The 15,246-nt window shown below is 41.8% G+C and overlaps 2 protein-coding genes across 2 annotated transcripts in view; one reads left to right on the top strand and one right to left on the bottom strand.

Annotated features, from left to right (window-relative positions):
* Window positions 1–15,246, top strand: part of LOC113019455 (deleted in malignant brain tumors 1 protein-like) — a 616,212-nt gene that overhangs the window by 16,852 nt on the left and 584,114 nt on the right. The window lies entirely within an intron of this gene.
* On the bottom strand, window positions 1,439–13,979 carry LOC113019469 (nephronectin). Its single transcript, XM_026163209.1, has 13 exons — window positions 13,370–13,979; window positions 12,357–12,457; window positions 11,606–11,698; window positions 9,806–9,925; window positions 9,447–9,566; window positions 9,230–9,364; window positions 8,256–8,330; window positions 5,741–6,256; window positions 2,832–2,915; window positions 2,569–2,667; window positions 2,192–2,378; window positions 2,035–2,119; window positions 1,439–1,954 (listed from the first exon to the last, which is right to left on the bottom strand). Exons 1-13 carry the CDS (start codon window positions 13,435–13,437, stop codon window positions 1,868–1,870), a joined length of 1,770 nt encoding a protein of 589 aa, XP_026018994.1. The 5' UTR covers window positions 13,438–13,979; the 3' UTR covers window positions 1,439–1,867.

Genomic DNA, 15,246 nt, shown 5'->3' with positions numbered 1-15,246 from the left:
ATGACAAGAGGAGAGTTTGAGAAACATATATTTTGGGGCCATAAAGTCCCATATAGATAAATGGAAATTGATTCTTTACCAGGGTGAGTCATTAAAAGGAGAGCAGTATCATTTATTCCCTTACTCCTTGTTTTCTAGCTGCTTTTGTTTTAATTTGATTATGTATGGGTTGACTTTTGAATTTTGCCTTCAAGTGATCATTCAAGAGTTATTGCTGTGTTCTTTTTTCTTATTCTGTCTTACTGTTTGCATGAAAGACCAAAAATAAAATAAAAGGTCAGGGTAAAAATGAAGCTTCAAGCATTTTTTTGTTATTTCCACTGTCTCACTAAGAAACTGTTTAGCCCGAACTCCATTAACTACAGTGGTTTTCTGAATGACACGGGGCTCTATATACACTGAGAACAGTGCATGTTTATGCAGGCTTCATCTATTTAACACCTGTTAAATCAGAAAGAAGAAGGCAATGACCTGTTTTTTCTTCTGTTGAGTAACATTTTGTGGGCTACCAATAAGTACTTTGTACTCAGCATAACTCTAAACCAGAGTTGAAGTATTAAACCACAATAAGTCTCTTTCATATATGAAGAGAGATTACAAGACAATAAGCAACAATCCATATTAGAAATAGAGAAAGAGATGAGATAAAACATGTAGCTTCAACTCAGTGATGTTCTGTGAGGGCAAGCACTCAAACAGTGCTTGTCCAATGAAATCTAAATATAGATTGTACCAAAGTGAGAACAATCTCTCTTCTTGTATTTCAGTATTTTGACACATAAAACTTTCTCCACTGCCTAATTGCATCCATCCTACACATGACTCCACTGCAGTTAATGATTGTATCGGGCATCAGATTTAACTCTAAGCCTTCTTGATTTACTATTTTAAACAATACTTTTTTTTTATTAACAACATAAAACAACAATGTTAGATAACGGTGAAGAAGATGTACTGATAAACTGGATTACAGGAAATTTTGCAGTGAAACACCACATTTCCCTGAAAAATGCCGAGTTAAATGCATGGATCTGTGAAAAGAGACTAACTTAATGCATATATAGATTCAGTGTAATGACTTTTGTGTTGTTCTGACAGACAATATGACGTAGCTTGGCTGTAGAGTGGAGTTGGTTTACTTTGGTGATTGCGGTGGCTTAGAGATTAACGACAGGTTTCACTCTCCACAGTCACGTGTCTATAAACCAATAAATCTGCTGATCTAACAGGAAAGTAGCAATCAGCTTTCTGGCTGCTCCACCCATCTCTTTGTGTGCGCCCTCTGAAGCAGATGCTCACCAGGCAAATCTCTGCCCTCCTCATCCTCTCTTCCTGCATGTGAAGTTGCATCTGTCTCCCAACACAGAAGATTTAGAATGATTTCTTACTCATGATTTATATGATCGATAAAGTTTATTACAACGTTACAGTGAAACAAAAAATATGGACCTAAATATTTATTACACTCTCACTGCAGTATTTCTATGAATCGAAATCCTTGTACAAATCAGTGAAATCAGTGTGAAATTGTAAATCTTTGTAACGATATGTTACTTTTACTACATTGATTATAAATGATAATTAATGATAATAAATCTTTGCACTCATTAACATATAAAGTAAACAGTTAAAGTAAATCTGAAACCTTTCCAAAATGAATTCTGAGTGTTTCCAAATCTTCAGTCCGGCTCATAAACAGGAACTTCTGCTGTCACGCAGCACAAAATTTAAACTGAAGCACTGCTGCTGTGGCTTCACCACAAACCCACATAACTTCCTCTTCCTCTGAGGGGGCAGAAATCCTGATGCTGGGATTGCAGCAACATTGGTCCTTTAAATCATGTGACCTGAAGGTCTATATTTGGTGTCATCGACACGGCCCCCGTCTCAAAGTGACATCGTCAACAGCGATCTGTCCACTTCGTCCAATCCTCCGCTCGGCCTTGAGCAGCACCTGCACGCACACACATCCGTCATCATCAGCTTCACAAACTCAGCTCAGCAACAAATTTGGGTCATGTACGTCTGCCTCACCCTGTCCAGAGAGTGTGTTGTCAAGGTAACATGCGTGTGTCTCCAACCGTGCCCACCTGTCCTACTCCAGAGGGCGGGGCCATACCTGCAGCAGCAAAAAGTGTTACAGAGGCGACTCCAGCAGGAGTTAACAGTCGTGGCACTTTGACTCGAGTACCTTTGGTCTCGTCCCTTTTTCCTGACGAACAGCTGCAGCACGCCCACGTGATGCCCCGTCAACCAATGGGAGAAGGAGAGACACAGGTCGCCATGGCTCCAGGAAGGGACTACCTGGATGGCCAGTCGAGCACCACGGATGCTTGTCTGTCCCGCCTTCAGCTCGGGGACAGATAGGTACCACCCACCTGAGACACATACGATCATCAGAGCAGAAACTGAATTGAAACTAATTCTACTTTTCACTGGGAACACATCATGTCAATCAGACATCCTTACTATGACATGAAAATGTGTGTGTGTGTGTGTGTGTGTGTGTGTGTGTGTGTGTGTGTGTGTGTGTGTGTGTGTGTGTGTGTGTGTGTGTGTGTGTGTTACCTGCAGGACTTTGAACCGTCTCCCAGTGTAGATCTCCCTCACTGTCAGACATCCAGTCACAGAGTCTGTGACTGAAGCTGCAACGGAGCTCCCCGACCTCTACGATCAAAGAAGGGAAACAGGAATGCTACTAAAGTCACCAGCTGGGGGAAGTTTGATATGACCCTGTAATCTCCTCTTTTAAACAGGGGAATGAGATGTGTCTGCTTTTTTAAAAATATGAATATTAACCTCCTTTATCACGCAGTGTAACCGGTGCTTACCAGGATCGTCTCTGGCATCTTCCGCGATGTTTCCCAGCTCGATGTCAAACTCCCACACGTGGTTGTGACCGGGATGTCGAGGGACTGCAGAGCACACACACAAATAAGTAAACGATCAGTTTATCCTAAATGTATTATTTGGTTCATGCTGATATTCAGTATTTAAAATGCTTCTAACCGCCCATCAAAGACATTCAGTCTATAAACCAACAAAAGCAAACACACCAGCACATATATAAACTGTAAAATGTTAGTCCTCTTCAACCAACACGCAGGCTTTGTATACACACATGTGAAAACCAGACTGAAGTCCAAAGTTTGCAGTTTTTACTTTCTTACATATCCTAAAAAAAATTTAAAATCTAGATTAGCATGCAAAAACTGGTTTCATTTTTCTACCTTTGTTTATTTTCATGAATCTTTAACTGGAAGACATCAATCTAAGTCACTTCTTTGAATTATTTTGGCTTAGTAACAACGCAATCAGACAAAAACTTACTTCAAGACCTCCCAGTAACGATTTACAAAAGGTAAGAATACTGGAGCAGTGATTAGCACTACTGCTTCACAGCAACACCATCCTGGGTTCGACTTCACTGTGTGCCTTAGAAGAATCATCTTTTTTCAAGATATTTTCTCTCAAAATGAGAAAGAAGCATTGACAGGCTTGTTTTGAACTTTTTTGGAAGGAGTGTTTCAGCACTTCCTTTAAGATATTTCTCACATGTTTAAAAAAAATCTCATTTTAAGAAATCTTACCAAGTGAAATCATCTTACTGCCAGATTATTTTGCTTGATTATAGTCTCGATCTTCTTAATTTTTTGTTTCTCATATTAAGTAGCTAATTTTTGCGTTTTGAGAGGAGGCTTCACATCCACCATGATCTTGGTGGAGCTGCTGAAGCTCTAACTGACAGTGTGAAGCTTTATAAAACTTTAAGTAGACCAAACATACTGAAACATGAAGGTTAGCTTTAACGCTATTGTATCTTCTGCTTGACCTTATTTCATTTTTGACTGTTTTTGATATTTTTTACTTTGTTGCATCTTCTTAATCGAGCATTGAAGTCCAACGAAAATAGAAATTTCTTTATTTTTGTAATCAAGTATTTCATGTTAAAAAAGTACTCTAAGTGTTTCATTTGACATTACTGTGAAATTCAACAACACACCAACTAATTTAATTAGTTTTCTTTTTCTTTCTGCTTTAACCTCCTAAGACCTGAACTCTTCCACGACATGTATTTTTAATTTTTCTTTGATATTTGGGCATATTGGGGCCCGATGAATGTAGAAAACAAAGAATTACCAGATTTTTTTTTCAACCTTATTTTTGTTTTTAAGAAAATTGAGAGCCACATATGAGGATATTCGTTTAAAATTTTGATAGAACAGTAGCAGTATAATGTCCTCGTAAGTGGATATCAGGCCCCTGTACACCAAAATTGAGTATTTTAGTCTAAATAACTAAATCAATAATAATGTGATGTCCACATATGTGGAAGCCAGGTCCTAGGAGGTTAATATTAAATGGCCTGCATTTGTATAGCGCTTTTTTAGTCCTTAAGGACCCCAAAGCGCTTTACACTACATTCACACACTGGCAATAGCAAGCTACATTGTAGCCACAGCTGCCCTGGGGTGCACTGACAGAGGCAAGGCACAGGACACAGGCGCCACCGGGCCCTCTGACCACCACCAGTAGGCAAACACGGGGTTAGTATCTTGCCCAAGGATATTTGGCATGCAGCCAGGATGCAGCCTGGGATCAAACCACCGACCTTCTGATTAGTGGCTGACCTGCTCTGCCACCTCAGCTATAGCCACCCCAATTAGAATTTACACAAGTGTTGGACTTTCTTTTCCATCCATCCATCTTCTTCCGCTTTATCCGGGGCCGGGTCGCGGGGGCAGCAGCCTAAGCAAAGAGGCCCAGACCTCCCTCTCCCCAGCCACCTCCTCCAGCTTATCCGGGGGAACACCAAGGCGTTCCCAGGCCAGCCGAGAGATATAATCTCTCCAGCGTGTCCTGGGTCTGCCCCGGGGCCTCCTCCCGGTGGGACATGCCCAGAACACCTCACCCAGGAGGCGCCCAGGGGGCATCCTTGTCAGATGCCCGAATCACCTACTCTGGCTCCTTTCGATGTGGAGCAGCAGCTGCTCTACTCTGAGCCCCTCCCGGATGGCCGAACTTCTCACCCTGTCTCTAAGGGAGAGGCCAGCCACCCTTCGGAGGAAGCTCATTTCTGCCGCTTGTATCCGCGATCTCGTTCTTTCGGTCACTACCCACAGCTCGTGGCCATAGGTGAGGGTAGGGACGTAGATCGACCGGTAAATTGAGAGCTTCGCTTTTACACTCAGCTCCCTCTTCACCACGACGGACCGGTGCAGCGTCCGCATTACTGCAGCTGCAGCCCCAATCCGTCTGTCGATCTCCGGCTCCCTTCTCCCATCACTCGCGAACAAGACCCCGAGATACTTGAACTCCTCCACTTGGGGCAGGAACTCATCCCCGACCCGGAGTGGGCTTTCTTTTTTCTTTTTCTATTTTTACTGGTCAACATTCAGATCTGCATCTGCATCTGTCCCATATTACAGACACTGAGTCACTTTTACGTTGGGGTCCGTGAAAAGTTCAGACTTTAGTCCTTAATAGTTTTTGAGAAACTGATGATTTTAGTGTTTGAAAAAATGTCCTGAGAGTTGATGAACTGGCTTTAAAAATAAAAGTATTTGATACATGAAGCTAACATTTCACAGCAAACATTTTATAACATTAACTTTGTACCTGGCCATAATGAAACACAGCAACAAGAGCGACTTCTTCCCAATTAATTAATAAACAGTGTGATTGGGCGAGCTCATACTCGGCAGGTCCGTGGATGTGTGCTGTGTTTGTGTGTCCTTACTGTGCACGTCTCCTCGTTGCTTTTGTGTCACGTCTTTGTTGATCTTGTTGTTCACCGTGGTGGTTTGCAGCGAGGTACTCGGCAGCACTGTAGTGATTGCTGGTGTTGTTGTTGTTGGAGGAGGAGGAGAAGAAGGTGTCGTCTGGGTTGTAGTTAGCAGAGTGGTGGGTGTAGTTGAACTTGCAGTGATGGTAGTAACATTTGTTGTTGTACTAGGAGTAGTAATAGCAGAAGTGGTGGACGGAGGAGGCGTTGTGGGAGTTGTCGTATCCATTTCAGTTGTAGTAGTAGCAGCAAGTGTTGTTGTTGTCACAGTAGTGGCAGTAACTGGTGTAGCAGTGGTATCAGTTATAGGTGTTGGAGTGGTGGTCATAACATCAGTGGATGTAGACAGGGAGGTTGTTGGGATGGGAGCAGTTGTGGTGGTTGGAGGAGATGTAGCGGTAGTGATGATGGTGGAGGTCATGGGAGTTGTAGTTCTTGGTCTCTGCGGTTCTACCATCACTTTGGGGATGGCTATGAGTAAAACAAAGAAAGTAAACTTTACTGCTGCCTCAGAGTTTGAGGCCAAAAACAAAACTTGCAGTCGGGGGAACTGCTGACGTGCTTAAAAACAGTGTAAACCTCAGGGAGGACAGGCAGGTGAAAAATGAGTGGTTGTTAGGCGATATTTGTACAGTCTGGATAAATTGTGTGCCATTAACTGATACACAAGAGGCATAAGACCAATAAAACAACTGGAACAAGAACTAGTGTGCTGGGACGTAAAGAAGTGAACTTAATCTTCCCATCAGCTGTAAAGAAGAGAAAGAGATTCAGGTTTCCTTCATGTTTCCATGCTGTTGATCTACACAGGCTGTTCTCAGACCCAACTTTATATTATATAATCTGTTTGTCTGTCTATTGTTTGTCTGCTAAGACATCATATTTAGACTTTGTGTGATGTTAGTCCAATGACAGCATTTCAGAGAGAATTTAAATAGTTTTAACTTGTATCTTTTAACACAGGTTCTCTCCTGTGAAATACAACTTTTTTTAAAAACCTATATATTAATAGGTAAGTGTACACTAATATATAATATATATTACTGTTGGCAAACAATTAAAATATTGAATCAGATTCATCACTGGGTTACTGTGGATTAATATTGATTAGTCACGATTAAATATCCTTCATTTTCATTCTATATTAATCGCATTTCATTTTGCATGAGCAAACAGACTCAAGAAAAAGGGAAAATATACGCACTTAACATGTTTATTGAACAGCTTGAACATTCACGTTAACAAAAAACTCTGTAAACATTTATCCCCTCTCTCTCTCTCTGTCACTCTTGGCGAGGCACTTCAAGTCCTTGAAATGAGGAACCAAAGCTATGTAAAGAGCGTGTTCTCATTGATATTAATAGGTCTGCAGTTTGTTGCAATCCACATGGCATTGTTTCAGTCAATATGTCCGAGGTAGACTTACTGAGTCCCCTGCTCCGTGAGTGGTTTGTCGCAAGCTGGGTGACGCATTAGCCAAAGTCCTAGCACCATCCCAGACTAATGTATGCTTTGGGCCAATGTGAAATTTTAAGCTCAAAGTGCTTCGGTGAAAAGAAAATTCCTTCTGGCACAATGTGCATAATGCTTTATGTCGGTCGACTGCTCCGTCTTGTTATTTTTTAATACTCAAATTTCCCATTGAGAAATCATTATCATCTTCCATATAGAGTTGATTGGTTCAGCTGCCCGTCACTACCAGATCAACTGCCTATTTGCGAATGTGCATAGGTAACTCTACTTGGACAAACTGCCCGAAATGTGTTAGCTGAAATATTTCAGGGATTTTGAGTCATTCTGTGCTCCAGATGCGTTAATTACATTAAAAATTTTAATCGCGTTGACCGTGATGGCGGATTAATTTGCTTTAACGCGTTAGTTTTGACAGCACTAATTAAAACATAATACTATAAAAGATTATGAAATCCAACCTCAAAGGAAAAAATTCACATGGCATATTGCACTGTGTCATTATTTATTTAAATCTAAACCAGAAGCAGTGTGTGAAGATATGACAAAGCCAGTGTTCATTATGTTGTTTCAGCCCAAAGTGGAGCTAATTATAAGCTCAACACCTTTTTTAAAGTTTTGTGTTTTTGGTGGGGAAATTTACAGAAGCAAAGCTGAAGTTCAGCTCAGACTTTGAAGCAGATTTTATCATTGAAATGTGTCTGACTGGTGCCTGCAGTTCACCAACACCTGCCTCTCATCTGTCCTGAGTAGCAATAAAAGAGTCAGAAGACAGAGACTGAAGGAAGGTCTGGGACACTACCGAATCAACAGATCTAAACTTTTTTCCATCATTTTACTTTACCGTGCTGATTATATGATTGTGTGAAATGCAGCATACAACTTCAGAACTCGACAGATTTCTCTTTTTATTTGAAACGACAAGAAAAGTCTAAAGAATAAACCCTAACCTAACCTTTTAAGAGATGGACAGGTGTTTGTGATAAAGAGCTGTTTTTACCTTTGCAGCTGCCGTCTTTACACTTGCACTTTGGAGACGATGGATTCAGAGAGCAGAACGGACGAGTGTCCTTATCTGGTAACAAAGAGAGAAACGAGGAAGAAGCGCCTTCTTTTCTTTTTTCTTTTAACTTCTAACAAATTAAACTTCATTCTGATTAAGTCTGAAGAATAAGTTATTTACATCACCAGAAATCCGTCTAAAAAAATGAATTCGACTAACAAAGCATATTTTTATGGCTAAAACAGCAGATAAAACATTCCATTAAAACAAGCAGCAACCTCCAGAACTAAAAATAAAGCCAGCATGGATTTGATAGACTGCAGTCCCTCTAATGTCCACTTGAGGGCCCCCCAAACTCAGTCAGTCCCCACAGACTCAGATGTCAAACTGGCCAACTTCACAGCAGACTAAACATGTTTCCAGCCTGATACAAAAAACGAAAACCATTTTGGTCTTTATAGATCATTGGAAACAGGCAGATGTCGCTGCTAGCTGTCTGCTAGGCTCCACCTCAGGTAACTAGAGTCCCTGAACTGGACCTGTGGCATGTTTGTCATATTATGCTGTTATCGGAACATTTTACATGTAATTGTCTGACCGCTAATATGGCTGCTGTGAAGTTAATTGCAGTAAACCTATCTAACTATGGGTTAGATATTTAGATAGGTGTGATGCACCCATACAGTCTTGTGATGCTGCTTGCAAACCAAATACGCTAGCATTAACTGATAAGTTAAAACTTCACCTTCTTGTCCAAATATGGTCACTTCCCCCCCAAAAATTAATTAATTAATTAATTAATTGAAACAGCAGGGCAGTGGCTAAAATGCTAAAGAGTCTATGTACAGCCACAGTGACTTAGCAGGGAGTTTTGTGACTAGTTAAGACATTTTATGTATAAGAAGAAATGAAAGCTCTGTAAAATCACATTTTATTTTATTTTACTTTAATCTCCAGGGTTTTAGCCTCACCGATGCAGGTGTACCGCCCATTGATGTACACGAGTCTGAAGCCCAGGTGACATTTACAGATGAAGCTCCCGAAAGTGTTCACGCACTTTCTGCGACGAGGACACACGCCTCCACCCAAGAAACACTCGTCAATGTCTGAACAGAAAGAAAAAGGTGGAGGACGAAAGATGATCCTGCACTTCTTCATCCAGGAATTTAAAAAAGCAAGCTAACTTACCGACGCAGGTGCGTCTGTCTGGACCGAGGCGTAACCCTGGCGATGGACAGGTGCATCGCACTGCCCCTTTGATCACCTCACAGCCATACTGACAGTTGGCATGGTAACAGGTTTGGGCATCTGCGAGCGTACAGACACCGAAAAAAATCAAAGTATGACTCACAGAGAAAAATAAACAGGACAAAAAGGATTATAATGTTTGTCTTTACTAAGAGACAACTCATAAAACACTCTGCACAAGAAAAACAAGTAGGCCTCATAAAGCTGGTGACTGCACTGTGTTTTAGCTTATAGCTCACACTGAACACGTGCATAAATACTTCTGCGAAAGGGAATCGAACGCTCGATGAGTAACTCACTCCTGCAGCTGCCGTCCGGCTGCAGCACGTACCCGTCCACGCAGTAACACTTGTAGCTGCCTGGCGTGTTCATGCAGCGGTGTTTGCAGGGCCGAGGCTTCACGCCACACTCGTTCAAATCTGAAACTCACACACACAGAGGGGGTATTAAACATAAAACTCCTCCCTGTTTTCACTCATCTTGTCAGCCTGCGGGATTAACCTTTGACCTTAAGCCCTGAGCATTTTAAATAAGTGTGTGTTTGTAAAAACACCTCTTGCTCTGAGACAAAAAGTGCATTCCAGGTGGAACAAATCACCCACTCCTCAGGTAAACACCTGGTTTAACCCTTTATTACCACAGGCTCAGTAGCAGGGCCATTTTACAAGCGCTCTTTAAATTTCCATTTGTGCTACAGACAAACTTGAATCATCTTTGGAAAGGAGAGAAGACGGGCTTTATGCTGACAGTTGATTTATCGTGGCAGCACAGAAGAAAATCAGCTCCAAATAGATTTTGCCATGTGCGCTTCACATTTTGGGCTCGAGAGAAAACTGAAATGGTTCCTGAAAGAAGAGAATTATTTTATAATTTTGCAATTTTGTGTGTTAAAGGGTTAAGTTATCTAAATGAAAGGAAGACAGAGCGGTGTGCTCTGAAGTGTTGGAGAAACATCTGAGTTTAGATAAACTCAGGACTGAAACCATCATAAGCAGGACGGTCGTCATGGCTTCAAAGGGCTTTTTGAGGTCTCTCAGTGAGTGTCCTCTCAAAGACAGAAGTCCAAACACACACAGCTTCTGGGGGGGTCTCCAGATGCTGTTTTATGGTCAGGATATGAGTCATAATGAAGCCTCTAATCAGGACATTAACACTGTGTGTGGGTGGAGTAGGCCTAAGATTAGAAACAGTAGTTAGAGTGTGTTTGTGTGTTTTGGGGGTCTTCAGGTAAAACACGCCCTTGCAGGTCAAACAAACATGACAGGAATGCATCTGTTTTGTTGAGGCAAAACAGATGCATGATGGGCAATCTGATCTCTGTGAAACCAGGAGTCCACATCTGGACCAGCTCCCTGCAGATGTGCTGAAGAGTTCTCACTTTGTGAGCTAACTTTATGAGCAATCTCCTATTCTGTCAGGTTATTAAAAGGCAGTTTTATATCTATCTTAATTTAGAAACACACCTGTGAGGTTCACTGCTGCACTGCTCATGCACTGAGGTTAATTTAGAAGCAGATCCACAGTCAAGTTTTAACATGCATATATATTAACATACAGCTTTTGTACTTTCTTCTCTGTACCCACACACACTAGCAAAAATCACACTAGCAAGATGTGACTGAAGTACAGACTTCCGGCTTTAATTCAAATGGGTTTAACAAAAGTGCTCAGCAATCACAGCCATTTTTACCCAGTTGACTGACATCAACTGCTTGGAAGGCAGCTATGCTAACCACTATACCTCCAACATTCACAACCACCAAACAAACATGAATGAATGACTAAAGGCAAAGGCTTCACAACAAGGTGCAAAACACTGGTTAAATTCAAAAACATGAAGGTGAGATGAGACATTTTTATCAGAATGATGGAGGATAGAAACGGGCAATGATCCAAAGCACCACAGTATCTATCTCTGCCATGGTATGGCATGGCCAGTTTAAAAAAATGTGATATTCCTTATTAACAGCAACACAGCATCTGTGCATCACTCATATCTAAATGTAACACCTCCATTTAATTACAAATGCATAAAAATAGAGAAGTTTGAATAGGTACGTCTGAACCTGGTGTACTCTGTGCTGAGTAAAAAGACATACCTTGGTTACACGCCTTTCCCGTGTATCCTGGGTGACATTTGCACTGGTCTGGTTTCACACACTCTCCATGTTTACAGCCCTGCTGGCAGTGAGCTGCACACACACACACACACACACACACAGAGGGTGTTAACATACACTGAATCATGTACAAACATATGTCAGGCTGACTGGCTGCAGATCAGTTTTCAGTCCTAAATAAAATAACACACTCCGGTCTCTGCAGCTGCTCCTTCAGTGTTTAAACCCTGAACAGATGCACAAAAACACAGTTAAAGCTGATTTCCTTCCTTCCAAGCAGCTGCTGGTTTAACAAAGAACCATCAGTCAACACAGTCCAGTTTATTTGTCGACTGGTTTCCATCACCAGTCTGACTGTGGTCCCCCATTGAAACAAATGTAAACTTTCTCTAACCAACATGCTGGTTTTGCTGGGGATGCTAGCTTGCTAGCATTAGCTGACAGCTGATCACTGAACCCTAGGGTTGAAATACCATCATGTCTGACCTCACAAATCAACAAATGCCTGATCACAAAAGCTAAAACTGAAGCTTAAAAATATGCAGGTTAAAAAAAAAACTACAAGTGACATCACTGTATCTACTGCCTTCTTCTATATACAGTCTGTGTCTTTAACAGCTATCAGCAGTCGCATTAAGTAGGTTAAAAGGAAAGTCCACTGGCTGATCAGTTGGTTAGGGAGGATTTTAGCCTGACTTCACTGAAAGGACGTATAAATGTGTGTCCTTACGTTCACATCGCCCCCAGTCCAACTGTTTCCAGCCCCAGCAGCACTCCACGCTGTTTCCATAGCGACAGAGTCCACGGGACAACGTGGCCTGGTCCGCCCAGCTGCAAACACACATGAACACACAGCATGTTTGAGGATCATATCATGTTGTTAGGATTGGGGCGTTGTGGGGGGGGTGTTGCTGCCTGCACGGGGTCATGTGACCCTGTGGATGAACAAAAATCCAATGAACTGTTAGGACAACAAGAAAAGACACAGAAACAATCTGAGGGAGAAACATGACTTGAGGCTTTAAAAAACTACTCTGTGGCTCCATGACTTTTTTATGTCGCCTGTACTAGTTGAGACCGGCTGGAGAGAGAGAGAGAGAGAGAGAGAGAGAGAGAGAGTGTGTGTGTGTGTGTGTGTGTGTGTGTGTGTGTGTGTGTGTGTGTGTGTGTGTGTGTGTGTGTGTGTGTGTGTGTGTTATTGACATCTCCTGTTTCCTGGTGCCTGTCTGAACATGAAATATATCAGCCATAGAGGAGGGGAGGGTGCTGTGCGTGCCTTTTTTCCACTCCCTCCACATACTTTCCCCTCTTCATCATGTCCTCCTCAGTGTTCCCATCATCATTCATTGCTAGTTATTTTTTAACTCTGGATTTTCTTCTTCCTTTCTTCCCAGGTCTCTCCCCTTAGAAATGAATTCACGGTTTTAGTTGCTGTCTTTTAGTTAAAATGTTCTTTAATTGCACAGACATTAAAGTGTTTGACTTGTTTGCCTTTTCTTCAGCACTGCTTCTGAGCCAAACCCTTTAATTAGAAACAAGACCATGCAGAAAGGAAGAAGACGCTCGTGTTTTGCACAGGTGTGCGTTACTGTGACTGTCACTGAAAAGCACCAGACAGTTGAAATGTATCATTGTGAGCAAGATTATTTAGAATTATCTAGTTACATTTATTTTTAAGACATGTTTTCAATGAAATTGCCTTAAAAAAGCTTAACCAGCTAAAACGAAAAAGAAATTCCTGACCTGTCGTGGTCCAAGCGCTGGCCCCGTGTCCACAAACAGAAGCAAGACAGGAGAACTATGGTCAACATCCTGCGGTTTTAACCCGGGACACTAACACTAGCACGGCCCGGGTTAGTCAAACAGTTCGCTCCAAATATCTCGGATTTCGGCAGGGAACCGGTACCCGTGCAAACTTACACAGTGCGTAAAATAAAAAAAAACCCGAGACATTTAAAACATGCAGTTGGTTAAAAAGAAGGCTCATCAAAAGTGCAAAAAGCCGCTGAATCCAGTGAGTAAAACATAAAAATAGATCAAAAACGACATGTAGAATAACACAGCTGCGATGCTAAATGTGAGAAAAATGAATTAAAAGCCGCTAAATCATTGCGCTTCTCACTGCCCTGCGCGCGAGCAGGCGCGAGAGAAAGAGAGCCGGGAGAGTGTCCTCGCGCGCTTGAATTGGACTGTGTGGAGTCGCGTGCCGGGGAATAACCCGACAGACATTCGGACAGCGCGCGAGCAGGAAGTTTATAGTCGTTAACACGAAGACGGATTTGTTTCTTTAACCCCCCACGCGCTCTCTGTTGATGCATAAACACAGATGGAGCGTAGGCGCGTGGGGTTATTCATTCACGTCCGTTTTCATGAACATCTTGCACCAATCAGAGCCTTTCACTTCATGAAGCTGTTCCCCTGTGACGTCATGTTCTTAGGCAGTCAGGAACGACCAAAGTTACAATGTTAATAAATAATTACTGATACTTTTTTTCTCACTATTATTATTGACGGTAGTACTAGTAATAACAACAAGAACAATAATAACAGTGTTATTTTGTCATCAACATTTTAACTGCTGTAAAAATAATTTAGGCAATATGGAATAAATAAAATACGGTTGACACTGTGTTACTCTATATCAATATTTAAGATATTAACATAGATGTTTAAATTCTGATAAGAATATATAGTTTGCAGTTTATGACCCTCGTATATGTGTTCATGGATAAATAAAAACAAAGGGATAACTCAATGAAAGCATGGCAATTTTATAACAGTTATATTAGAAGTTAAATGATCTCATTAGTGATAATTAAGGATGTGGTTCATGTTTACAAGTAGCTGGCACAGCTGTCAGGAGCTGGCTGATTTGTTGTTTTCTTTTGGAGATTACAGTCTTTGTAAAATCTGTGAGTTATATAGGAACCTAAAATACCAGAGCTACAGCAAACTTTATATGTGTGCGCGTGTGTGTGTTAACATCAGTGATTACATTAGCTACAAATATGCCGTTATGTATGTTACAAAGTTTCCTCAGTTGTCTGTATGATGAGCAGATAGAAAGAAAAAAAGCTATTTAGTGCTACAATGAGCAGATTTCAGCTTGTGTACAGGTAAATGGCCTGTATTTATATAGCGCCTTACTATTCCCTAAGGACCCCAAAGCGCTTTACACATCCAGTCATCCACCCATTCACACACACATTCACACACTGGTGATGGCAGCTACATTGTAGCCACAGCCACCCTGGGGCGCACTGACAGAGGCGAGGCTGCCGGACACTGGCGCCACCGGGCCCTCTGACCACCACCAGTAGGCAACGGGTGAAGTGTCTTGCCCAAGGACACAACGACCGAGACTGTCCAAGCCGGGGCTCAAACCGGCAACCTTCCGCTTACAAGGCGAACACCCAACTCTTGAGCCACGATCGCCCCAAGGTAGGACACAGAGGTCTGTAACCTCTTTGGAGTAGACATAAGGACACTTTAATTTGTATTGTTCAAATGGACAAGAGTGGGAAAACTATTGAGTAATTACATAAGGAAAGGAATGTAGCATTCATTTTTTAGAGTAACATCCTGAACACTCACAATAAGTCATAAACCTTCAAGCAAGG

This window comes from Astatotilapia calliptera, chromosome 3 (genome assembly GCF_900246225.1).
Source record: "Astatotilapia calliptera chromosome 3, fAstCal1.2, whole genome shotgun sequence".
Classification (NCBI taxonomy): Eukaryota; Metazoa; Chordata; class Actinopteri; order Cichliformes; family Cichlidae; genus Astatotilapia; species Astatotilapia calliptera.
This window is presented reverse-complemented; position numbering and strand designations above follow the sequence as displayed.

What these genes read in the sequence shown, in the direction of transcription:
- LOC113019469 (XM_026163209.1), bottom strand. Translation starts at nt 13,437, where the DNA reads ATGTTGACCATAGTTCTCCTGTCTTGCTTCTGTTTGTGGACACGGGGC. An exon ending in GGACTGGGGGCGATGTGAAC is followed by an intron (nt 11,699 to 12,356) that starts GTAAGGACACAC and finishes GTGTGTGTGCAG; the next exon opens with CTCACTGCCAGCAGGGCTGT. An exon ending in CAACACACTCTCTGGACAGG is followed by an intron (nt 1,955 to 2,034) that starts GTGAGGCAGACG and finishes GTGTGCGTGCAG; the next exon opens with GTGCTGCTCAAGGCCGAGCG.